This window comes from Anabrus simplex, chromosome 5 (genome assembly GCF_040414725.1).
Source record: "Anabrus simplex isolate iqAnaSimp1 chromosome 5, ASM4041472v1, whole genome shotgun sequence".
NCBI lineage: Eukaryota > Metazoa > Arthropoda > Insecta > Orthoptera > Tettigoniidae > Anabrus > Anabrus simplex.
The window spans coordinates 191,139,702-191,166,206 of NC_090269.1; the positions used below are offsets into that span (position 1 = coordinate 191,139,702).

The window sequence follows — 26,505 nt, forward strand, 5'->3', positions numbered from 1 at the left end:
CAGCCCCCAAGCCACTGGAATTGAACAACCAAGGTTCAAATCCCCAACCTAGCCAAGAATAGGAACCCAGGATCCCTTGGACCAAAGACTAGCACACCAACCATGGAAACAAACTTTTACATGCTGACATCATACAACATGGACTGTTGAATGGATTTTCCACCCTTCAAAAATACAACCACCTCTATCAGTTTTTATTTCACCGTCCATAGATTACAGCTGAGTTTGGTATTCCTTTCACTTACTTGTGTCAGATTCTCATCTTTCTCAGCTGACAAGAAAGAAATGAAAGGAAGCTTCTCCAATATACTGCACTTCACAAACTACTGGTATATTTTTCATCTTAATGTAGCCTACACCTAGTTCTATGGAGTCACATGTTACAAGTATCACTCATTCTTCTAACCCTAATAGCAATATCACGAGATTTATTTTCCCACCATGACTCATGACCCTCAAATTTTATTTTTTTTTGTTCATTTGACTCTTAGAAGGCATGTAACTCACCATCTTTCTCCTCTAATTAATGTTATAAGGAGTTCATAAACTTAATATTTGTTTCCTCGAAATAGTAATCAATACCATATTTTCATACCATAATTACCGACGATACTGAGTGGAATGGTTGCACGTCAATGTGCTATGGCTGTGGAGCTGAGCTTTGCATTCAGGAGAGAAGTGGGTTCGAATACCGTCAGCTGTCCTGAAAATGGTTTTTTTGTGGTTTCCCATTTTTCCTCATTGCCAGGACAGTTGCTATTCGAAGACCACAGCCAATTCCTTCCACCATCTTATCCAATTTCATTCACCATCATTCATTTCATCTTCATTAACTCCTCAACTGAGGATGGCATCAGGAAGGGCACATCCAGCCATAAAAGTAAAAGAAGCCATATAATTTCATTTCACTTCATCCCCAACCCTGTATCAGGAAACACCGCTAAGGGGAAGACATACAGTAGAGTACAATTACTGACTATGTCCTACCACTGAAGAACAATGTAATACTTCTGCCAACAGAAATTCAACTCACCTGAGGAACTCCCTGAGCAGACATGTTCGCCTGGTTGTAGAAAATACGTCCAAAGTGGTTCTTGTCTGGAAATGCATCAGCCTGATGTGGAAGATTAGCCCCACCTGAGTCCACTAGGTATATACAAGGAAGATTGTTCTCCCAACCAATCTCTTGAGCTCGCAAGTGCTTTTTAACAGTTATTGGATAGTAAGTACCGCCCTTAACTGTCGCATCGTTAGCTATGATCATGCATTCCGTCCTAAAACAGATTCACAAACATAAATCAATCCATTCAAGACAGTCAGAATTTAAGTAGTTGTGGGGGGTGATTATTATTTTAAGAAGAAGTAAAACTGGGCAACCATCCTCCCTCTTAACACGGATCACAACGAAAATGGAAGAGGTCCGACACTTGGAAGAATGAAGGTATTGGCAAAAAAAAAAAAAAAAAAAGTGGAGAGAGGGGGGAAGGTCATGGATGGCATGAAAATGGAAGACTCCCTAGGTCTCGCAAAACTAATACCATCAGGGTCAGAAGAAAACAACAGTTTGTTAGGGGAGGTTGGATAGGAAAGGTAAGAGTAAGGAATCTGACAAGCAATGCCAGACTCAGATAGGAGAATCGTGGTCGCCAACCCATGCTTTCAAGCCATGCAACCCTGACACCTACTAAAAATATAAAACAGACAGACACTAATTATAGCTCCAGCTTTTTGGATAAATGCATTAAAAAACACACAAATATGACAAACAATGAAAAGTCAGAGTGAGAAGAGGGATGGTACTGAAGCTTGCCCTCCTGATGAAGCTGGGAACCAGAAATGAAGTAATTGGGGGCTAAGAAGTAATGGATGTAGAAGAACCGAGATCAATGAGGAGAGGTCCAATCTGTTTAAAAATGGCAGTGGTTGAAGATCCAGTCTAAGGGTAGAAAGCCTGTCCATTACCTGGAGGCTCCAGGTTTAATTCGCAGTCAGGTCAGGGATTTATACCCAAATCTGAGGAATGGTTCAAAGTCCATTCAGCCTATGTGATTAAAACTGAAGAACGATCTGATGGTGAGATAGCAGCCCCAGTCTAGAAAGCCATGTTATCCTTAGCTGACTTCTTTGCTAGATTCAATTTCTCCTTACTTTTGCAAGCATTTTTAACTCTAATTTTTTGCAACCTGCACCAACTCCAAATCAATCAATCAATCAATCAATCAATCAATCAATCAATCAATCAATCAATCAATCAATCAATACTGATCTGCATTTAGGGCAGTCACCCAGGTGGCAGATTCCCTGTCTGTTGTTTTCCTACCCTTTTTTTAAATGATTTCAATGAGACTGGAAATTTATTGAATATCTCCCTTGGTAAGTTATTCCAATCCCTAACTCCCCTTCCTATAAATGAATATTTGCCCCAATTTGTCCTCTTGAATTGCAACTTTACCTTCATATTGTGATCTTTCCTACTTTTAAAGATGCCATTCAAACTCTATTGTCAGTATTAATTATTTCATTATGAATTAATTCACAGTCAAGGTCAACATTAAACCATGATCATGACTACTACTACTACTACTACTACTACTACTACTACTACTACTACTACTACTACTACTACTACTACTACTACTACTACTACTACTGGCGTTCCACAGGGATCTGTCCTAGGACACACCTTGTGGAACATTCTATATGATGGTGTATTACGCCTGCAGCTGACAAATGGGACAACATCTATTGGTTATGCAGATGACCTTGCAATAGTGGTAATAGCAGAGAATGTAGAAGAACTGACCTTCCGAGTAAATGAATCACTGAGACGAGTTAACCTTTGGATGGTAAATAATAAGTTGAGATTGGCTCCACATAAGACTGAGGCTGTAATTTTGAAAGGTTCCAGGAATTGGAAAAATGTCTGTTTCTTATACAGTGATTATCCCAGGAAAGTCTGTACGATACCTGGGGGTTCTTATTGACAGGAATTGCACATTTGGTGCACATGTGAAGGCAGTAACCCAAAAGGCAGAGAAGAAGGCATCGGCATTGGCCAGACTTATGCCTAACATCGGGGGACCAAGAACAGTTAAGAGACAGATTATGTGCTCTGCAGTATACTCCATTTTACTTTATGCTGCACCTATCTGGCACAATGCACTCAGGAGGAAGATTCACCGAAGAGCTATGGAAAGAGTACAGAGGAAAATGCTGCTCAGAGTTACCTGTGCATATCAAACTGTTTCGACAGCAGCTTTACAAGTTGTAGCTGCCAGTATTCCCATTGACCTCCTCGTTGTAGAGAGAAAACTTTGGCATGAAAGGGGTGCAACTATATCTGCTGAAGAAAAGAAAGCCTCGAGGAACCAACTCTTACTAGACTGGCAAGACCGATGGGATGGCACAACCGATGTTGGCCAATGGACAAAAAAGCTAATACCCAACATAGGAGAAGACATTTCATCCAGGATCACTGAATGGCGAGTGACAGAGGACTATATGGGAAGTGATCACCAATACCGAACCAACAATGGAATACAGCCAGTATAGATAAATAGAAATTTCTTGATACACTACATAGAGAAATGGAGGACATATCAAGAAAATGCTCTGGTTATACAGGAAATGAAATGGCTAACATACATGTCGAACTCACCATGCGGCTCCTTCAACAAGCTTGTGATGCATCTATGACTACAAGGAAACCGTAAAACTGTAAACGTCCAGCATACTGGTGGACTGAAGAAATTGAGGAGCTGAGGAAACGTTGTCTACGACTGAGGCGCAGAACACAGAGAGCTAGAGGTAGCCAGGAAGATGTCTCACTCATGACAGAATATAAATCAGCAAGGAAAAGAACTCTGAAATACAATCAAGAGAAGTAAAACTGACAGATGGTGGGCAATGGCTAAGGAGGTAGATGACGACCCATGGGGACTAGGCTATAAGGTCGTCTTGAAGAAACTTGGGGCACTATCAAATCCAACTATGGATCCACAAACCATGAAAGTGGGTAGGGTCTGACACATCCCACTCTGAACATACCACTTAGTCGAGCAGCTCATCTTTCTCCCAATTCTTCCCAGCCCAAACTTTGCAGCATTTTTGTAATGCTACTCTTTTGTCGGAAATCACCCTGAACAAACTGAGCTGCTTTTTTTTTTTTGGATTTTTTTCCAGTTCTTGAATCAGGTAATCCTGGTGAGGGTCCCATATACTTGGAACCATACTCTAGTTGGGGTCTTACAAGAGATTTATATGCCCTCTCCTTTACATCCTTACTACAACCCCTAAAGACCCCCATAACCATGTTCAGAGATCTGTACACTTTATTTACAATCCCATTTATGTGGTTATCCCAATGAAGATCTTTCCTTATATTAACACCTAGATACTTACAATGATCCCCAAAAGGAACTTTCACCCCATCAACGCAGTAATTAAAACTGAGAGGACTTTTCCTATTTGTGAAACTCACAACTTGACTTTAAACCCTGTTTATCAACATACCATTGCCTGCTGTCCATCTCGCAACATTATCGCAACATTATCGCAACATTATCGAACTCATGTTGCAGTTGCTCACAATCTTGTAATTTATTTAGTACTCTATACAGAATAACATCATCTGCAAAAAGCCTTACCTCTGATTCCACTTCTTTACTCAGATCATTTATATGAACATTGGTGAAAGATGAATGAAGGAAGAAGAAGTCTGAATGACTAAAAGCACGATACTACCCTGAAGTAATGCGAGAGCAGTTCCGGGGTAGAAACAAACATCGTGGGGAAAATGGGTGTGTGGTTTTTAGTGGGTAAGAATCCCACACACTCGTGGAGTACGTACCCTTCACGAGCGTCTCATGTAATATTCTTCAAAATCCCTCACAAAACAAACTACTACTACTACTACTACTACTACTACAATACAATACAATACAAAGTAATCTTACCCAGCAACTCGACCAATTCCTGTTACTATTCCTCCAGCTGGCACATTATCTTCCCCATACATCTCGTATCCAGCAAGTTGGGACAACTCAAGGAATGGTGATCCAGGATCCAACAACAAATTGATCCTATCTCTCACTACCAGTTTCCCCTTGGAAGTATGCCGTTCCACAGCCTGCTTGCTTCCACCTCTCACAACTCCTGCTACAACAGACTTTAGTCTGCAGACCAGTTCCCTCATTTGAACAACATTCTCCTGGTGACATAAAAGGAAAACTAGTGTAAATTTATTAAGCATATACAAATCCTATGCTAATACTTCCAGAAAGAGGAATAATATTTGGAAGTAAATTACATAAAGTAAAATTTAATCAGCACAATGAAGGATGATTTAGAGTTTAGTAACCAAGTATTCTACATAACTTTCTTATTCCTTTCATGTTTTCTTAATTCTAAAAAAATCTTGAGTGAGATTTTCATTTTCATCTTTTTTAATTGTATACATTATTTTTGTGAAATCTATGTTTGAGAAATACTGTACACCCAGAAGAAAAGAAATATATATTTTTGGAATCTGTAATCAATGGCTATTTTTATGATCATATGAGAAATTCAAATTAAAACCCAGGCTTTTCAATTTCTGCAGTCTTTTCAGGAGAGCTTATGGGCTGATGGAAATATCCCCATTTATATTTCTCTGTCACAAGGAATTATCATGGTTTGAATTTAACTTGTGATTTCGATAAACCTAAACCCTACGAAATTGTCAGTGTATGCTCCTTACTGACATATCTAAAGGAAGATTTCAATGCAGAGATTCCATTAATGAGTATAATTAATTTTTGGAAAAATGTAGAAATGTTACAGTTTGAATTTGAACACATCATGTGACCAAACAGATGGCACGATCACCGTGAGAGTGTGTGTGTGCACGCGTGCGCGCGCATGCGTGCACGGTTTAATTCAACAAAGTGACCCAATTTAAATACCTGGCATTGTGCATCACCCCAGATGGCAGTAACATCTTGTGATTATGAAAATCATGTTGTAGTTTTGTAGTTGTGCCATTTTTAAAGTATGTGCTTTATTATTAAACCAAAAATCATCTTTGGGGAAGCCTGTACGTAAAAGGGAGTCTTTGTTCGTTCTGTGCAGTAATATGGTGAAGAGAACTGTTTGAGCAACCTGTAAGGAGGCCAAATATATCATTTCTCACGATTCTCCGGCACCAGAAATAACCCTTGTTTCTGGTGTTCTGGCGAATGCCAGAAAGTATGGGAATATTCGACTCTCATGTACAAAGGAGCAAGGTCTGCTCTTGTTGAAATTCTGCATGCAATTGGTCAATTGGTTCTGCTTTTCAGGAAGGGTGACGCATGCAAACTGGGGGTTTATATCTTAGACACGAAGTTAGTGGCCCGGATTCTCATCTTGGTTCTCTGTCTAGGCAGACTTGCCCATTTCAGGCTCTTGCTCCACAGAGGAATTTGGGCCGATGTAGGGGGATAATGTAAGTTGTATTTTTTTAACATGTCTTAACTTAATTTTTATCACTCAGAGGAATTCTACAGAGCAGTCTTGCATCTTTGATGGTTTAATTTAGTCAAATGATATATGTACATTTGTTTTAGGAGCAGCCAACCTTGCCATATAACTTGTAATGTTAAGTTCATTTCATTATATTTTTCTTTGTTTGCCTGTTTCCTGCAGAATGGGACTAGCCCACTGTATAACAGATTCCAAGCTTAGGGTTTTGCTATCTACAATGTAAACTGTAAATTTGACTTTCAAATTTAATCTTTGTTTACTCTGGCAGAATGGGACTAACCCACAGTATAACGGAATCATAAATTCCAAGCTTAGAGTTTTGCTATCTACAATGTAAACTGTAAATTTGACTTTCAAATTTAACCTTTGTTTGCTCTGGTAGAATGGGACTAGCCCACTGCATAACAGAATCTTAAATTCCACAGTAGGTTCAATCGTAAATGTTGCCACCTCACGGCACACATCCATGTATGTAAAGACTAGGACCCGGATTTTTAGGTTTTAACCTATATTTTTCTTGCTATACAATTCACAAATTTCAATATATTCCTTCGTTTCACACTTTCTGGCAGAATATGTGAATTTCATTGCACCTAAATAAAATATAAATAAATAAATTAGCCGTATGAATCCCCTAATGGCTATGGCCTCCTGCAATGCAGGGACAATGCTCAGTTTAAGTCATCAGGTGAGCAGGTCCTGAAGAACATTATTATACTGGTTAATCTCTCATGTTGAATACACCGGTTCTCGTCCAATCACTGCAGTTACATTGTACCTAAAAAAATCTAAAGGAGGGGTTGACACCTAAAGTAACTTAAATAGCTGTTTTACCTTCTTCAAATAAAGAATGTTATTTTCCCATTGAAATGCATAGTAAAATTATTTCCACCGCAATTACATGCAGTAGGACGGAGATAGTTCAGGCTACTACCATTAAATGCAGCACGTCCCATGCTTCCCACTACGCATGTGACATCTGGTGGCTCCTTGATGCAGTTGATAGGTCAGGAGGAAAGTAAACAGTTCGCCTCCATCCACAGAGAGTAGAGCTAGCAGAGAGTGTGGTGAATGGTTCCTGCAGTATTTTTTAACCGTAATTGTTGTTTGGCAAAACAATGCCTAAATCGCACTTACTGAGAAAATGGATTGCTACAGATGGACACTTCACTACGGATGGTCAAGTAATCTTCTGACAGGCATGCTTCAAAGAAGTAAGTTTCCTGTAACTGACCTAAAACCTGCATTGCAATACCCTACCTCACTTACTGAAGAGTACTTAGGATTTGGATCCTTCATTTCAGGTTAAATGTGAGCAGAAATCCCATCTTGAGCAGCATAAATCTGCAGCTGCTCACATGGCTAGCGTAGGGAGGAGAAATAAATCCAGCAGGAACAGTAAGCAAACGTTTATTTCTTCCACAGTTGGCAGGCCTGAAGATAACTAACTTTCACCTATGTCGGGCATTTGTGTCTACAAACGTCCCATGGAACGTGCTAAGTAACCTGACGATGAAAACATTCTTGGGAGACATCAGTGGCCGCAGAATACCTAATGAATCCACTTCAAGGAAGAATTATTTGCATCCTATTTACCAGAAGACATTAGATGAAATAAGGGAAGATATAGGTGATCACAGACCTACAGAATCTACAGTCCTTCTACCCGAGCATGCTACACGTAACGTGCTTGGCCATGGCCTGTACCGCCTTGCAGAGGAGATTAAAAGCAACTTCAGTGACATGAACAGCATGGTTTCTTCAGTCAAGAAATTTTTCTTAAAAGCACCAACATGTATACAGCTGTTCAAAGAGAAACTACTGGCAACACCTCTTCCACCTGAGCCGATACTTACCCGCTGGGTAACTTGGCTGTCTGCTGCTATTTACTATGCTGAGTACATAGAAGGAATTAAAAATGACATCAATGACTTGGATGAAACAAAAGCTTCCTGCATCGCCAAGGCCAAGAAATCGCTTGAGTGCATGACCCTCGTCGCTTCCTTAGCATATATTAAGACACGTTTTTGTTTTATACCAGAAGCTATTCTCCAGTTGGAAAGAGCACCCTTGCCACTCAAAAATTCCTTGGATATAACAGGCAATGTTTCCAAAAGAGAAATACTTGGGCCGTTGGAAGTGGCACGTTCTTTGAAGCCGCAGAAGATTCTTCAGCACAATCCTGGTTTTGAAGATATGGAAGTCATCAATAACCTGTTTTTCAGTCACTGATCGGGTCAGGGATAGAATGAATCAAGCCCCCATCTTGCGGCGAGGATAGGAATTGTGCCGGCTGCCGGGGCCTGTCGCACTCTCCTGGGGCAATGATTAATGACTGACAGATGAAATTAAATGATAATGGAGAGTGTTGCTGGAATGAAAGATGACAGTGAAAACCGGAGTGCACGGAGAAAAACCTGTCCCGCCTCCACTTTGTCCAGCACAAATCTCACATGGAGTGACTGGGATTTGAACCATGGAACCCAGTGGTGAGAAGCCGACACGCTGCCGCCTGAGCCACGGAGGCGGCATAAATTCAGTATTACAAGGAAAAAAGTATTCAAGAAAATTACCCCCAAAACCTGCTGCATTAGCATCTACGTACTATGCTCCAATGACGTCATGTTCCAATGAAAGAACTTCCTCATCATATAAGAATGTGTTACATGACAACATGAAATCATTTACACCAGACAATTTGGGTATGTACGTTGTTAATTACTGCAATGCCAAAAAATAACTTACAAAGGAAACAGTAAAGTGTTTTCTCTGTGTGTATTTATGATTATGGCAATGTAAACTTTTTTGAAATAAGTATATAAGTAAAGAGAGTAAGAAGGAGGTGCAGGTTGGAAAGAAATAGAGTTAGAAATAGCTGTGGAAGTAAGGAGAAATTGAAGGAACTTACTAGAAAATGGAATCTATCAAAGAAGTCAGCTAAGGATAACATGATGGTAAGCATAATGGGCAGTCATACAAATTTTAGTGAAAAATGGAAGAGTATGTCTAGGTATTTTAAGGCAGAAACAGGTTCCAAGACGGACAATCAAGGAATCATTAATGAACAAAGGGAGTGTGTATGCAGGGATCTTCAAAAGGCAGAAGTATTCGGTCAGCAGTATGTAAAGACTGTTGGTTACAAGGATAATGTCCAGATAGAGGAGGTCACTAATACTTAAGAAGTATTAAAATTTACCTATGATAACAGTGACATTTACAGTAAGATAAAAAGTTTAAAACTAGAAAAACTTCTGGAATTGATAAGATTTCTAGGGATATACTAAAGACAATGGGGTGGGATATAAGACCATGTCTGAAGTAGGCCTATTTATTTTATTATTGTTTGCATGAAGGAGCTATAACAAATAAATGGAGAGTTACTATAGTAGCCCCTGCATAAAGGAAAGGGTGATAGACATAAAACTGAAAATTACAGGCCAGTCAGTTTGACATGCATTGCATGTACGCTTTGGGAAAGCATTCTTTCTGATTATATTAGACATGTATGCAAAATTAATAACTGGTTTGATAGAAGGCAGTTTGGGTTTAGGAAAGGTTATTCCACTGAAGCTCAACTTGTAGGATTCCAGCAAGATATAGAAGATATCCTGGATTCAGGAGGTCAAATGGACTGTATAGCGATTGACCTATCTAAGGCATTTGATAAGGTAGATCATGGGAGACTACTGGCAAAAATGAGTGTAACTGGACTAGACAAAAGAGTGACAGAATGGGTGGCTATATTCCTAGAAAATAGAACTCAGAGAATTACAGTAGGCAAAGCTTTATCTGTCTCTATAATAATTCCTCAAGGCAGTATTATTGGACCTTTATGTTTTCTTATATATATCAATGATGTGTGTAAAGAAGTGGAATTGGAGATAAGGCTTTTTGCAAATGTTGTTATTCTGTACAGAGTAATAAATAAGTTACAGGGTTGTGAGCAACTGCAAAATGACCTTGATAATGTTGTGAGATGGAAAGCAGGCAATGGTATGATGATAAACGGGATTAAAAGTCAGGTTGTGAGTTTCACAAACAGGAAAAGTCCTCTCAGTTTTAATTACTGCGTTGATGGGGTGAAAGTTCCTTTCGGGGATCATTGTAAGTACCTACATGTCAATTTAAGGAAAGATCTTTCGATGGGGTAATCACATAAATATGATTGTTAATAAAGGGTACAGATCTCTGCACACGGTTATGAGGGTATTTAGGGGTTGTAGTAAAGACGTAAAGGAGAGGGCGATAGGTCTCGGGTAAGGCCCCAACTAGAGTATGGATCCAGTGCATGGGACCCCTCACCAGGATTACTTAATTCAAGAACTGGAAAAAAATTCAGAGAAAAGCAGCTTTATTTGTTCTTGGTGATTCCAGACAAAGGAGTTGCATTGCAAAAATGTTGCAAATTTTGGGCTGGGAAAATTTGGGAGAAAGGAGAAGAGCTGCTCGACTAAGCTGTATGTTGATAAAGATATTGATTCCCATAGGGAACCTGAAATATTTGTCCTGAATGAGTGAATTTATAGTACCAATATAGTTGGTCCATTATTGGACATTATAAATTTTCCAGCTAACTCATTCCTGGTTGCCAGCGTTCTGCTGATTGATAAATAAATTTTACAGAACTATGAAAACAGAAATGGTTCATGTTTGTGGGTTACTGTAGTCATGTCCTAGTTCATGAACCATGGGCAACGGCTGAGTGGCCTAGTAAGTGGTCCTGAGAATCGGGATACCAGTTACTATGGAATGGGAGTGGGCATCTCGGACATATTCTGAGTCCTGGCCCTCCTTGTGCTCAGGCGGCTAGGACTATACAATCCACCGGTGGTCCATAACCCGTTAGAGGAGAGATCCTCACTTGGACTATGTGTAAGTAGGGTAGCATCCTGTTTAATGAATCTACCGAGCTCAGAACATTTTAAGCAAGCCTCGGACATATGGGAGTAACGGAGTCCCACTCCCATCTGACAGGCGAGGAACTCCTTGGAAACAACTTGGCGAACAAAATGGAATTCGATAGGGAGCTATCAATATTAATGGGGATTATGGAAGAAAGAAAGAAAGTAGAACTGGCTGAGTCAGCAAAGAGGATGCATCTGGATGTGCTAGGAGTAAGTGATATTCGGGTAAGGGGAGATAACGAGGAAGATGTAGGAGATTATAAAGTGTACTTGACGGGTGTTAGAAAGGGAAGGGCAGAGTTTGGGGTAGGGCTCTTTATCAGGAATACCATTGTACGGAACATAGTTTCTGTTAGGCACGTCAATGAGCGAATGATGTGGGTAGATTTATCAGTTGGAGGAATTAGGACTAGAATCGTGTCTGTGTATTCACCATGTGAGGATGCGAATGAGGATGAAGTTGACAAGTTTTATGAAGCATTGAGTGACATCGTGGTCAGGGTCAACAGCAAGGATAGAATAGTGCTAATGGGTGATTTCAATGCGAAAGTTGGGAATAGAACTGAAGGATACGAAAGGGTGATTGGTAAATGTGGGGAATATATGGAAGCTAATGGGAATGGGAAGCGTTTGCTGGACTTCTGTGCTAGTATGGGTTTAGCTGTTACGAATATATTCTTCAAGCATAAGGCTATTCACCGCTACACTTGGGAGGCTAGGGGTACCAGATCCATAATAGACTATATCTAGACAGACTTCGAATTCAGGAAATCTGTTAGGAATGTACGAGTTTTCCGCGGATTTTTCGATGATACAGACCACTATCTGATCTGTAGTGAACTAAGTATCTCTAGGCCTAGGGTAGAGAAAGTGAAATCTGTCTGCAAACGAATAAGGGTAGAAAATCTCCAGGACGAGCAAATTAGACGGAAGTACATGGATATGATTAGTGAGAAGTTTCGAACTGTAGACAGTAAGCAGGTTCAGGATATAGAAAGTGAATGGGTGGCATACAGGGATGCTGTAGTAGAAACAGCAAGGGAATGCTAGGAACAACTGTGTGTAAAGATGGGAAAAGGCGAACATCTTAGTGGAATGATGAAGTGAGAGCAGCTTGTAAACGTAAAAAGAAGGCTTATCAAAAATGGCTCCAAACACGGGCCAAGGCAGACAGGGAGTTGTACGTAGATGAAAGAAACAGAACGAAACAAATAGTTGTTGAATCCAATAAGAAGTCCTGGGAAGATTTTCGTAACAACTTGGAAAGGCTAGGTCAAGCAGCAGGGAAACCTTTCTGGACAGTAATAAAGAATCTTAGGAAGGGAGAGAAAAAGGAAAGGAACAGTGTTTTGAGTAATTCGGGTGAACTCATAATAGATCCCAGGGAATCGTTGGAGAGTTGGAGGGAATATTTTGAACATCTTTTCAATGTAAAAGGAAATCATTCTGGTGGTGTTGTGAACAGCCAAGCAAATGGGGAAGAGGAAAATGATGTTGGTGAAATTATGCTTGTGGAAGTGGAAAGGATGGTAAATAAACTCCATTGTCATAAGGCAGCAGGAATAGATGAAATTAGACCTGAAATGGTGAAGTATAGTGGGAAGGCAGGGATGAAATGGCTTCATAGAGTAGTAAAATTAGCATGGAGTGTTGGTAAGGTACCTTCAGATTGGGCAAAAGCAGTAATTGCACCTATCTATAAGTAAGGGAACAGGAAGGATTGCAACAACTATCGAGGTATCTCATTGATTAGTATACCAGGCAAAGTATTCACTGGCATCTTGGAAGGGAGGGTGTGATCAGTGGTTGAGAGGAAGCTGGATGAAAACCAATGTGGTTTCAGACCACAGAGAGGCTGTCAGGATCAGATTTTCAGTATGCGCCAGGTAATTGAAAAATGCTACGAGAGAAATAGGCAGTTGTGTTTATGTTTTGTAGATCTAGAGAAAGCTTATGACAGGGTACCGAGGGAAAAGATGTTTGCCATACTGGGGGACTATGGAATTAAAGGCAGATTATTAAAAGCAATCGAAAGCATTTATGTTGACAATTGGGCTTCAGTGAGAATTGATGGTAGAATGAGTTCTTGGTTCAGGGTACTTACAGGAGTTAGACAAGGCTGTAATCTTTCACCTTTGCTGTTCGTAGTTTACATGGATCATTTGCTGAAAGGTATAAAATGGCAGGGAGGGATTCAATTAGGTGGAAATGTAGTAAGCAGTTTGGCCTATGCTGACGATTTTGTCCTAATGGCAGATTGTGCCGAATGCCTACAGTCTAATATCTGGGAACTAGAAAATAGGTGCAATGAGTATGGTATGAAAAATAGCCTCTTGAAGACTAAATTGATGTCAGTAGGTAAGAAATTCAACAGAATTGAATGTCAGATTGGTGATACAAAGCTAGAACAGGTTGATAATTTCAAGTATTTAGGTTGTGTGTTCTCCCAGGATGGTAATATAGTAAGTGAGATTGTATCAAGGTGTCGTAAAGCTAATGCAGTGAGCTTGCAGCTGCGATCAACAGTATTCTGTAAGAATGAAGTGAGCTCCCAGACAAAACTATCTTTACATCGGTCTATTTTCAGACCAACTTTGCTTTATGGGAGCGAAAGCTGGGTGGACTCAGGATATCTTATTCATAAGTTAAAAGTAACAGACATGAAAGTAGCAAGAATGATTGCTGGTACAAACAGGTGGGAACAATGGCAGGAAGGTACTCGGAATGAGGAGATAAAGGCTAATTTAGGAATGAACTCGATGGATGAAGCTGAACGCATTAAGCGGCTTCGGTGGTGGGGTCATGTGAGGCGAATGGAGGAGGATAGGTTACCTAGGAGAATAATGGACTCTGCTATGGAGGGTAAGAAAAGTAGAGGTAGACCAAGACGACGATGGTTAGACTCGGTTTCTAACGATTTAAAGATAAGAGGTATAGAACTAAATGAGGCCACAACACTAGTTGCAAATCGAGGATTGTAGCGACGTTTAGTAAATTCACAGGGGCTTGCAGACTGAACGCTGAAAGGCATAACAGTCTATAATGATTATGTATGTATGTATGTATGTATGTATGAAAACAGAAAATTATTTCTGCCTGTATTGATCCTGAAGGCGAAACCTAAGATAACCTCTTTTAAGAATACAAGAAATCTAAATCAATCAATCAGTCACTACTAATCTGCATTTAAGGCAGTTGCCCAGGTGGCAGATTCCCTATCTGTTGACTCCTAACTTTTTCTTAAATGACTGCAAAGAAATTGGAAATTTATCGAACATCTTCCTTGGTAAGTTATTCCAATCCCTAACTCCCCTTCCTATAACCGAATATTTGCCCCAATTTTTCCTCTTGAATTCCAACTTTATCTTCATATTTTAATCTTTCCTACGTTTAAAGACACCATTCAAACTTATTCTTCTACTGGTGTCATTCCAAGCCATTTCTCCACTGACAGCTCGGAACATAACCCATATTACATGTTATAAACCTCATTATTGGTCCGTAGTGAAAATGTACAGTTCAAAAACAATGAAGGTGTTCATTAATCCAACCTATTCAATACTTTATTTCCACTTATAGTGGTTACCAAGTAAGTGTTATTATGTTTATGTAACCACTATAAGTGGAAAAAATGTATTGAATAGGTGGATTAATGAACACCTTTATTATTTTAGAATATACCCCATAGTCGAGCAGCTCGTCTCCTTTCTCCCAAGTCTTCCCAGCCCAATCTTTGCAACATTTTTGTCACGCTACTCTTTTGTCTGAAATCACCCAGAACAAATCAAGCTGCTTTTCTTTGGATTTTTTCCAGTTCTTGAATCAAGTAATCCTGGTGAGGGTCACATACACTGGAACCATACTCTAGTTGGGGAGTTGGGGTCTTACCACAGACTTATATGCCCTCTCCTTAACATCCAAACTACAACCCCGGAATACCCTCATAACCATGTGCAGAGATCTGTACCCATTATTTACAATCATATTTGTGTGATTACCCCAATGCAGATCTTTCATTACACAACCTGTGTCTGAAAAGTTTGGTGAATGCTCTCCAAGTGTGCACACTGTGCTAGTTCGGACGATGCGCTCGTGCATATGCATTGCGAGACCTGACACCAAGTGCACCCTATTGGTCAACTCAACACAGTTAAACGGAGTTGAACACTGCAACACATTGCACGGAGTCAGTGTGAGGACTCATGTCATTGCACAATGGAGTGCAAAACGGAGCAACGCATTAACATGAAAGTTTGTTTCCACCTAGGCAAAGCGGCTCAGGAAACACACGCAATGTTAGTGCAAGTTTACCATGCTCTAGCAGTGAGTAAAAAGTGCGTTTTTGACTAGTTTAAACGCCTTCGAGGTGGAAAGGAAGGTGTTGAGGACAAGGCGCATTCGGGTCAACCAACCAAAAGCACATCTCCAGACAACATCGAATAAGTGTGACGGATGCTTGCGAATGATCCGCAACTGTCCTTACGAATGATAGCAGATGAAGTGGGTGTAGGCAAGGACAGTCTGAGGACCATTGTTCATGAACACTTGAAAAAGCGGAAGATTTGTGCCCGGTTTATACCGTACAAGCTGACAGACGAGCAGAAGCAAACTCGGATGGAAACGTTGGGAGATTTTATTGAAATTTGTGAACAAAATCTGGAGGTGATGAAAACCATTATTACAGGAGACGAGTCGTGGTGCTACCAGTATGATCTGGAGACCAAGAGACAGTCAATGGCATGGTGTTCAGCATCTTCTCCGCCTCCCGAGAAAAGTGAGCGCACAAAGTCCAAGATTAAGACAATGCTGATTGCCTTTTTCAACAGCAATGGTGTCATTCATCTTGAATTTGTACCCCACGGTACAACTGTCAACACTGAATTCTACGAGGGAGTTTTGAAGAGGCTACTGCAATGCATCAGACTGTACCGGAGTGGACAGTGGACGCTCCTCCACGACAATGCCCGTCCGCACACCACGATCTGCATGACCCAGTTTCTCGCTGAACGCAAGGTGACTGTTCTTCCACAGCCTCCGTATTTTCTGGATTTGGCACCGGAAGAATTTCTTTTTGTTCCCCCATCTTAAATTAGTCCTGAAAGCCCACGGATTCCAAAAGAAGCATTTGCTGTCAGCTTCCAGCAACTTTACAGTCGCTGTCAAAAGTGTGTTGTAGCTAACGGAGATTACTTTGAAGGCCAGTAAAGGATTTTTGTGTGTAAACTATCTTGTCTTTATTTCATGAGACCATTCACCAAACTTTTCAGACACAGTTTGTATTAACACCTAAGTACTTACAATGATCCCCAAAAGGAACTTTCAGCCCATCAACTTTTGCTAGTGGCTTTACGTCGCACCGACACAGATAGCTCTTATGGCGACGATGGGATAGGAAAGGCCTAGGAGTTGGAAGGAAGTGGCTGTGGCCCTAATTAAGGTAAAACCCCAGCATTTGCCTTGTGTGAAAATGGGAAACCACAAAAAACCATCTTCAGGGCTGCCGACAGTGGGATTCGAACCTACTATCTCCCAGATGCAAGCTCACAGCCACATGCCTCTAACAGCACGGCCCACTCGCCCGGTCACCCCATCAATGCAGTAATTAAAACTGAGAGGACTTTTCCTATTTGTGAAACTCACAACCTGACTTTTAACCCCGTTTAACATCATACCATTGCCTACTGTCCATCTCACAATATTATCAAGGTCATTTTACAGTTCCTCACTATCTTGTAACGTATTTATTACTCTGTACAGAATAACATCATCTGCAAAAAGCCTTATCTCTGATTCCACTTCTTTACACTGATATACAGTATATAAGAAAACATAAAGGTCGAATAATACTGCCTTGAGGAATTCCCCTCTTAATTATTACAGGGACAGAAAAAGCTTCACCTACTCTAATTCTCTGAGATCCATTTTCTAAAAACATAGCCACTCATTCAGCCACTCTTTTGTCAAGTCCAATTACACTCATTTTTGCCAGTAGTCTCCCATGATCCACCCTATCAAATGCCTTAGATAGGTCAATCGCGATACAGTCCATTTGACCTCCTGAATCTAGGATATCTTCTATATCTTGCTGGAATCCTATAAGTTGAGCTTCAGTGGAACGACCTTTCCTAAACCCAATCTGCCTTCCATCAAACCAGTTATGAATTTTGCAAACATGTCTAATATAATCAGAAACAATGCTTTCCCAAAGCTTACATGCAATGCATGTCAAACTGACTGGCTTGTAATTTTCAACTTTAGGTCTATCACCCTTTCCTTTATACATAGGGGCTATTATAGCAACTCTCCATACATTTGGTATAGCTTCTTCATGCAAACAATAATCAAATAAGTACTTCAGATATGGTACTATATCCCAACCCATTGTCTATAGTAATTCCCCTGAAACCTTATCAATTCCAGCTGCTTTTCTAGTTTTCAACTTTTGTATCTTACTGTAAATGGCATTGTTATCATAGGTAAATTTTAATACTTCTTTAGTATTAATCACCTCCTCTATCTGGACATTATCCTTGTAACCAAAAATCTTTACATACTGCCGACTGAATACTTCTGCCTTTTGAAGATACTCTCATACACACTCCCCTTGTTCATTAATGATACCTGGAATGTCTTCCTTGGAACCCGTTTCTGCCTTCTCTTCCATTGTCTGTCTGTTAGGTCATCAGCCCATAGGCTGGTTGGATCCACAAATAGTATCACCAAAGGTTATGCGGTTATAAGAAAACCCCAAAAACCAATGGCAGCACCAAAATGAGGCGTACTAGGCAAGATGAGGAGTGAGGTAGTTTGCCATTGCTTTCCTCACTGGGTCAGAAAGTACTATTGCAGCACGACTGACCCTATGAGCAGCACCTTTCATAACACTCAGATGCACTAGTCGTGGTCTGAATGTCATTACTCGGCACTACCCATACCCCAGCAACTTCCATATTGTCACAGCCATGGATGAGACTGGGACTTGGGTGGAAGCTACACTTTACTCTGGTCTGTGCCAAGAGATGGAAGCAAAAGTACTGTATCTATCAAGAAATGACAGCAGGCAGTCTCTTCCATTATTCACTAAAATTTGTATGATCGCCAATTATGCTTGCCATCATGTTATCCTTAGCTGACTTCTTTACTAGATTCAATTTCCTAGTAAGTTCCTTCAGTTTTTTGCTTACTTACACAGCCATTTATAACTATTTCTTTCCAATCTGCACCTCCTTCTGAGTCTCTTTATTTCTCTATTATAATAAGGTGGGTATTTACCATTTCTTACCACCTTTAAAGGTACAAACCCGTTTTCACATTCCTCAACAATTGCTTTAAACCCATTCCAGAGTCATTTTACATTTTTACTTACAGTTTTCCACCGATCATAGTTACTTTTTTTTTAAACTCCCTCATGTCTGTTTTATCAGCCATGTGGTACTGCCTATTAGTCCTAATTTGAATACTTTCCTTTCTTTCACATTTATTTTTAACTACCACAAAAACAGCTTCATGATCACTAATACCATCTATTACTTCAGTTTCTCTGTAGAGCTCAATCAATCAATCAATCAATCAATCAATCAATCAATCAATCAATACTGATCTGCATTTAGGGCAGTCGCCCAGGTGGCAGACTCCCTACCTGTTGCTTTCCTAGCCTTTTCCCAAATGATTTCAAAGAAATTGGAAATTTATTGAACGTCTCCCTTGGTAAGTTATTCCAATCCCTAACTCCCCTTCCTATAAATGAATATTTGCCCCAGTTTGTCCTCTTGAATTCCAACTTTATCTTCATATTGTGATCTTTCCTACTTTTACAAAGGCCATTCAAACTTATTCGTCTACTAATGTCATTCCACGCCATCACTCCGCTGACAGCTCGGAACATACCACTTAGTCGAGCAGCTCTTCTTTCTCTCAATTCTTCCCAACCCAAACTTTGCAACATTTTTGTAACGCTACTCTTTTGTCAGAAATCACCCAGAACAAATCGAGCTGCTTTTCTTTGGATTTTTTCCAGTTCTTGAATCAGGTAACCCTGGTGAGGGTCCCATATACTGGAACCATACTCTAGTTGGGGTCTTACCAGAGACTTATATGCCCTCTCCTTTACATCCTTACTACAACCCCTAAACACCCTCATAACCATGTGCAGAGATCTGTACCCTTTATTTACAATCATATTTATGTGATTGCCCCAATGAAGATCTTTCCTTATATTAACACCTAGATACTTACAATGATCCCCATCTGGTTTTACCAGCACCACATCCAGAATATTCTTCCCTCTAGTTGGTTCCATCACTTTCTGAATCAGATGCCCTTCCCATATTAACTTATTTGCCATTTGTTGGCCATGCTTCCTGTCATTCGCATTACCTTCCCAATGGACATTTGGTAAATTGAGATCACCCGCTACAATCACGATCCTTTCCTTATCATTTCTCACATAGCTGATTATCTTATCAAATAATTCTGAATCAGCGTCAGCGCTATCCTTTCCTGGTCTGTACTCTCCAAAGACATCAAGTTGCCTTTTATCTTTAGAGATGAGCCTTACACCTAGAATTTCATGTTTGTCATCTTTAATTTTTTCGTAGCTTACAAATTCTTCTCTCACCAGAATGAATAATCCCCCTCCCACCATTCCTATCCTGTCTCTATGATACACTCTCCAGTTCCGTGAGAAAATTTCTGCATCCATTATCTCATTTCTCAGCCATGATTCAACTCCTATTACAATATCTGGTAAATATATATCTATTAAATTACTTAATTATCTTCCTTTCTTTACAATACTTCTACAGTTCAACACTAACATTTTTATCTCATTCCTACTTGACTTCCAGATCTCTGTAACCTTATCAACACTCCCTAGACAACCCCATTTCCCTGAATGTTCCTCCCTATTACCCTTCAAAAGAAATTTCCTAACTTATACGTACCACTGCAGTTTAAGTGAAGGCCGTTTGAGCGCAGATCCCTATCTCCTACCTACCCATTAGGATCTAGAAATTTCACTCCCAATTTTCCATATACCCACTCCAAAGTCTCATTTAAATCCCCAATCACCCTCCAGTCAGTATCCCTCCTACACAGAATCAATCAATCAATCAATCAATCAATCAATCAATCAATCAATCAATCAATCAATCAATCAATCAATCAATCAATACTGACCTGCATTTAGGGCAGTCACCCAGGTGGCAGATTCCCTATCTGTTGTTTTCCTAGCCTTTTCTGATAACGATCTCCGCTTCCTTAAACTCCACCCATGCTGCATTTACCAGATCCCACACATCCCCAACTATGTTGGTACTTATATCAGCTTGCCTTACGTTGTTGGTACCAAAGTGAAACACTACCACCTTCTCCTTCCCCTCCTCCCTCTCTTCCACTTTCCTCAACATCTGCCTCAACCTAATTCCCGGATAATACTCTACCTTGGTTCCCTTTCTTCCACACCCTTTCCCCACATGTCTAACGATGGAATCCCCTACCCACCTCATTTGATCCCCTCCCCTCCTGGTCAGCCCTATCTTTCCTGATAGCTGCAGAAGCTACTTCCTCCTCCCTTTCCTCCTTCCCATGACCCTGTTCCACCTGTCTTTTCCCTTTCCATCTTTTCCCTTCCCCCTACTTCTACACATCTCAGCAACAGTTCCCTGTTCCTCATCTTCCCTCTGTTGCTCTACCTGGAATGGCTCGTACCGATTTCGCATAGACACCTGTCCTGAATTCTGATCCTGAACAGAGCCCTTAGCCTGCAATCTCCTTTCCCATAAAACATTAGACCACCTCTCTTCAACTCCCCCATTTCCTTCCTCTCCCTCTTGTACACCTACTGTAACCTGTACATTGTTTGAGGGAGGCCTATCTTCCTTCCTGGCTTCTGTGTCGGCAGTATGACAGATACCATGTCCTTAAATGCAAGAAATTAAAGTTTTACTTGACTGAACTAAGCACAGATTAAATATGTGCACATGTATCCCGTACTGCTATATCTGTATAGTTCATTGTGACACTAAACACTATTATGGATGCCATGGATGCAATAAAACTTTAAAAATATAATTATATTGAGCTCTGTTATAGGTGTAGCCGAGGTTATAGCAAATACGTTAAAAAGATAATAGCAGAAACTCTTTATAACCTATTTGGTGTTAGCAGGACGAATAGAAGTATAGAGTGTGACAACTTGTGCTAGTTGATATCTTCCTTTACTACGCGGCGCTGGTGTAGATGTAAGACATCGGCTGACTCTGAACATGTGTTTCTAACTGATATATGATGGGATATAATTTAGAATTTATCGTTTAAATGAATGATTTGAAACCGTGTATTCATTATTGTGGCATTTCAGGACTGTGTATTCTGTTTACTGACCGATCACTGTGTTTATGTGTGATGTGTGTTTGATTAAACGTAAGGATGCAAATTAAGATATAGGTAGTGTTCCTTGTTTAGAAATTAATCTGTGAAAAATACGTAGGATATATTTTAGTTAGTAATGACATAACGTAAGACATTGATTCGTCAGTAATGTATTCAATATCTCAAACGTTTATGTACTTTGTTCCACTAAGTGTTCTTTCAGTAATTCGCCACAAAACTGATTGCATATAAAACTGTGTTGCAATTATCTGCTGTAACCTTAAAAAACAAGATGTCAACTGTTTAGTGTACATGCTGCGAAGTATATCGTAAAAGACATATTAAAACTCTGCAGGCTGCTACATTATTGCTATAAATTTGTATGTCATATACAGGTGATTCTTACATAACTACTTTATTTATATGTTAACATGCGCAGCTTAATCATGAATCTCACTAGTAACTTTTTCCAGAGATGCTTAATTCTCTCCTTTAAGACGATTATCTGATTATCAGCACTAACCTTTTGAGTTATCACCAACACTAGAGCATACAGCTCTTAATACTACGGGAGTTCAGTATGGAATAATTATGAATGGAACGGACACTTGATTTGGGAGATTGGTGTTGATATGGAGACCTTGCTATAATATTTCAGTACAAATATATCGGAAATAAGGAAAAAAGTGTGGGAGTGGTGTGGGATTTGTCTCTGTCTTGCAATTTACACTTTTTCAGCATTAATAATGAAACTGTCATATTTTTGGACAAGTTCGGCCGTAAAATGCAGATCACGGATACTACATTTATCACTCAAAGCAGATCTTGTAGAATAGCTTTCGACCACTTGGAGAACAGATTGGGATCTTTTGAGTGAAAAAACACAGTTTTTCATTCGACTGCTTATCGTAATTACATAAAATCAGCTTCATGGTCCGTATCGCACTTCAATAGATTCACAATTAAGTATTTATTTATTTTCCACCTAGTCGATACAATGATTGCTTAAGGCAATTTTTAATGGTCAAAAGTGGTACATGTTTCGTATATTATCAACATCTTCAGCCACATAACACTGTTTAGATGAAAAATATATAAAATTGACAAAGTAATGCTTTAGAGGAAGTGTCCTTAGAGGAAGTCGTAACCCGACTTGCAACCCGGGACATTGCAAATTGTAGGCATATTCACATGCAGTAGAAGTTTGAAGCATATGCCGAAGTATGCGTCCTACTTCTCAAATACTGGTACTTAATATTTTTCGCTTTTCAGTTCACGTAAAGTTAACGCCAGATATCTGGCGCATATACAACTAACGAAAATGTTTATGCACTTATGTTTTAGGCAGACAAAATACGCGCCTACTTGGCCTTTATATCGACAGCAGCGCTGCAGGCGGCGGAGAACATGTACGAGCTATCTGTTAACCACCGCCGTCTCGACTCTCCTATACTGCCTGCTCTATGTAAGGTTTCTTGCAAATAGGCTGCGACAAAAATTTTCCGCTAGATGGCAGGCATAGACGCACGAAATTCTTAACGTGTTATTATGATGACAGCCTAGAAAACACCATGCAGTAGAGTTAATATGTTCAATGAAGCTCGTAAATTACATAATATTAAATACCCAGTATTATAATATTACCTATGTTGTTGTTGTTGTTGTTGTTTGAGTCATCAGCCCACAGACGGGTTTGATGCAGCTCTCCATGCCACCCTGTCCTGTGCTAACCTTTTCATTTCTACGTAACTACTGCATCCTACATCTGCTCTAATCTGCTTGTCATATTCATACCCTGATCTACCCCTACCGTTTTTACCACCTACACTTCCTTCGAAAACCAACTGAACAAGTCCTGGGTGTCTTAAGATGTGTCCTATCATTCTATCTCTTCTTCTCATCAAATTTAGCCAAATCGATCTCTTCTCGCCAATTCAATTCAGTATCTCTTCATTTGTGATTTGATCTATCCATCTCACCTTCAGCACTCTTCTGTAACACCACATTTCAAAAGCTTCTATTCTCCTTCTTTCTGAGCTAGTTATCATCCCTGTTTCACTTCCATACAATGCCACACTCCACACAAAAGTCTTCAAAAACCTCTTTCTGATTCCTATATCAATGTTTGAAGTGAGCAAATTTCTTTTCTTAAGAAAGCTCTTCCTTGCTTGTGCTAATCTGTATTTTATGTCCTCCTTATTTCTGCCATCATTAGGCATTTTACTACCCAAGTAACAATATCAACTCCGCCACTAGGAATGACTCGGATTTCCTAGTGCCGGTCCCAAGCCCGGTAAAGGAGGAGGGTCAATGGCTGGTTGTTAAGTCTTGGGGGTTGCACTGATGTCGAGTAAGTGCTGCCATTAAAACTCAAGAAGTGCTTTAGTTGACAGTCCATCTGTCAATGTAACCAGCAAATCCTACCCCTCATGGGGATGGGTGAGGGCGAGTACCTGGCGCCTTAAAACTGGGTCCCTCGGCTAAGGTATGGTAACCCCTATAGAAGAGTCCCTGGTCCTCCAGGTTGGGGGTTGTGTGAAGGGCTGGTAACTCTTCCACTTAAAAACTTACCTCACTCATAAATCTCAGATGAATAACCGGACGGATTCTATGATGACGACAAAGGCAAGATCAAAGGCCAAACGATTTGGAATTAGAGATACATTAAAGTTGGGAACTTGGAACGTGAGAGGCATAAAAGGAAAAGAAGAAGAACTGGATAGAGAGCTGGCTAGGAAATAAATCAATGTTGCTGTAATTACTGAGACAAAAAAGAAATTACAAGGAACAAAAGAAATTGATAAATACACTATGATTTATAGCGGAGTTCCACAGGATAAAAGAGCTGCAGCAGGAGTCGCAATATTAATAGACAGGAAGTGGAAAAACAAAATAGAAAGCTACACCATTATAAATGAAAGGATTTTGGTGCTGAGGTTGAAGATAGAGAGAGGGAAATTAACCTTGGTAGCCGTGTATGCTCCTGAAGAAAACAAACAGGAAGAATCTGAACAGTTTTATGAAGTTCTTCAATCAGTGTTGGATAACTGTTACAACATTTACAAACAGGAGCTTTAAAACTGAATTTGAATATACTTTGGATGAGGTAGTTATCCCTAAAGATGGCAAGTGCAAATACTTAGGTGTGAGATTTGAAAGTAATTTGCACTGGAAGGGTCATGTTGATGACATTGTTGGAAAAGCATACAGATCGTTACATGTCATAATGAGGCTACTTGAAGGATGCAACAAAGAATTAAAAGAAAAAAGTTACTTAAGTATGGTTCGTCCATTATTGGAATATGCAAACAGTGTTTGGGATCCTCACCAAGAATACCTAATAAAAGAACTAGATGGTGTGCAGAGGAAAGCAGCAAGGTTTGTAACAGGGGATTTCAGGAGAAAGAGTAGTGTATCAGAAATGTTAAAGGAACTTGGTTGGGAACCTTTAAGTAAGAGAAGGGAGAAAACTAGACTTATAGGATTATATAGAGCCTATACAGGAGAAGAAGCATGGAGAGATATCCGTGACAGGCTTCAGTTGGAAAATAATTATATTGGTAGAACTGACCTCAAGTACAAAATTAGAAGGAATTTTAGCAGAAGCGATTGGGGTAAATTTTCATTCATTAGGAAGGGCGTGAAGGAGTGGAACAGTTTACCAGGGGTAGTGTTTGATCCTTTTCCAAAATCTGTACAGATATTGAAGAAGAGAATAAACAACAACAGAGAAAATAAATGGAATGTTAGAGGGCATTCGACCAGTGCAGGATATTGTAAATAAAAAATGTGCGTGATTAAATTAATTCCATCCCCTGGTCTATGGAGTTTGGACAGCCCAAGTAGGGGACTGCCTGTAGGGGTGAAGTACAGTGGGGACTTCGAGGGCCCTGGGACCGCTACGGTAGCTGTGAAGGCCCTTCAGGAACTCTGAAAAGTGGTAGCAAAAGGGGCTCTGGTTAAGATGCAGCAGGTCGTTATGCTACTTATGTTCCAAAATGGGTAAAATATAAATATGTAAATAAATTCAATGTTAATTTTAATCTTATACCAGTTGTATATTATTATTAGATATAATTTCACATACTGTATATGAGTTGACTATGTTTGTAAGATATTATAAGTAAAATTTTGTAAACAATATAAATTTATTAAGGATGATGTATGTGTTTAATAGAACAAATTATTAGCGTAAATTGTATAATATTGTATTCTAGGAAAATTTTCTTTGTCTCTTGTTAATTTAAAATTTAGTGCTTGACAATAATGTATTTTAGTGTACCATTTGCCACCGAGGTAGACACCTCATTTGCAAATAAAGAGATTTTGATTTTGAACATATGTAAAAGTGACTTTGTTGTTCTGGCCGGTGATCTCAATGCTCGAGTAGGAAACAAACCAATTGCAGAAATAGTGGGAAATAAAGGTGAACCAACTTTGAATGAAAATGGTAAATTATTGATAGAATTTTCATCCTATAATCAATTAAAAATTACTAACACCTTCTTTGAGAAGAAAGATATACATAAATTCACATGGACTGCAAGAGGACAGCGATCAATTATTGACTATATAATGGTCAATAAAAAGTTAGGCCCAGATGTAACAGATGTCCGAGTACAAAGAGGCAGCGATTTATATACAGATCATTATCTGGTCATTGCAAAAATCAGAATTCTTGCTAAATGGAGGAAGAGGCTGAATAGAAATATACACAGAAACCAAGAGA

The 26,505-nt window shown here is 39.7% G+C and overlaps 1 protein-coding gene across 5 annotated transcripts in view; it reads right to left on the reverse strand.

Moving 5' to 3' along the window:
- Window positions 1–26,505, reverse strand: part of Mccc2 (methylcrotonyl-CoA carboxylase subunit 2) — a 229,001-nt gene that overhangs the window by 87,403 nt on the left and 115,093 nt on the right. For all 5 annotated transcript variants that reach the window (XM_067147236.2, XM_068227597.1, XM_067147237.2 and 2 more), the window contains exons 2-3: window positions 4,956–5,209; window positions 1,034–1,274 (exon numbers count right to left, since the gene is read on the reverse strand). In XM_067147236.2, coding sequence (XP_067003337.2) covers window positions 1,034–1,274; window positions 4,956–5,209 — 495 coding nt within the window. The remainder of the gene's footprint in view (window positions 1–1,033; window positions 1,275–4,955; window positions 5,210–26,505) is intronic.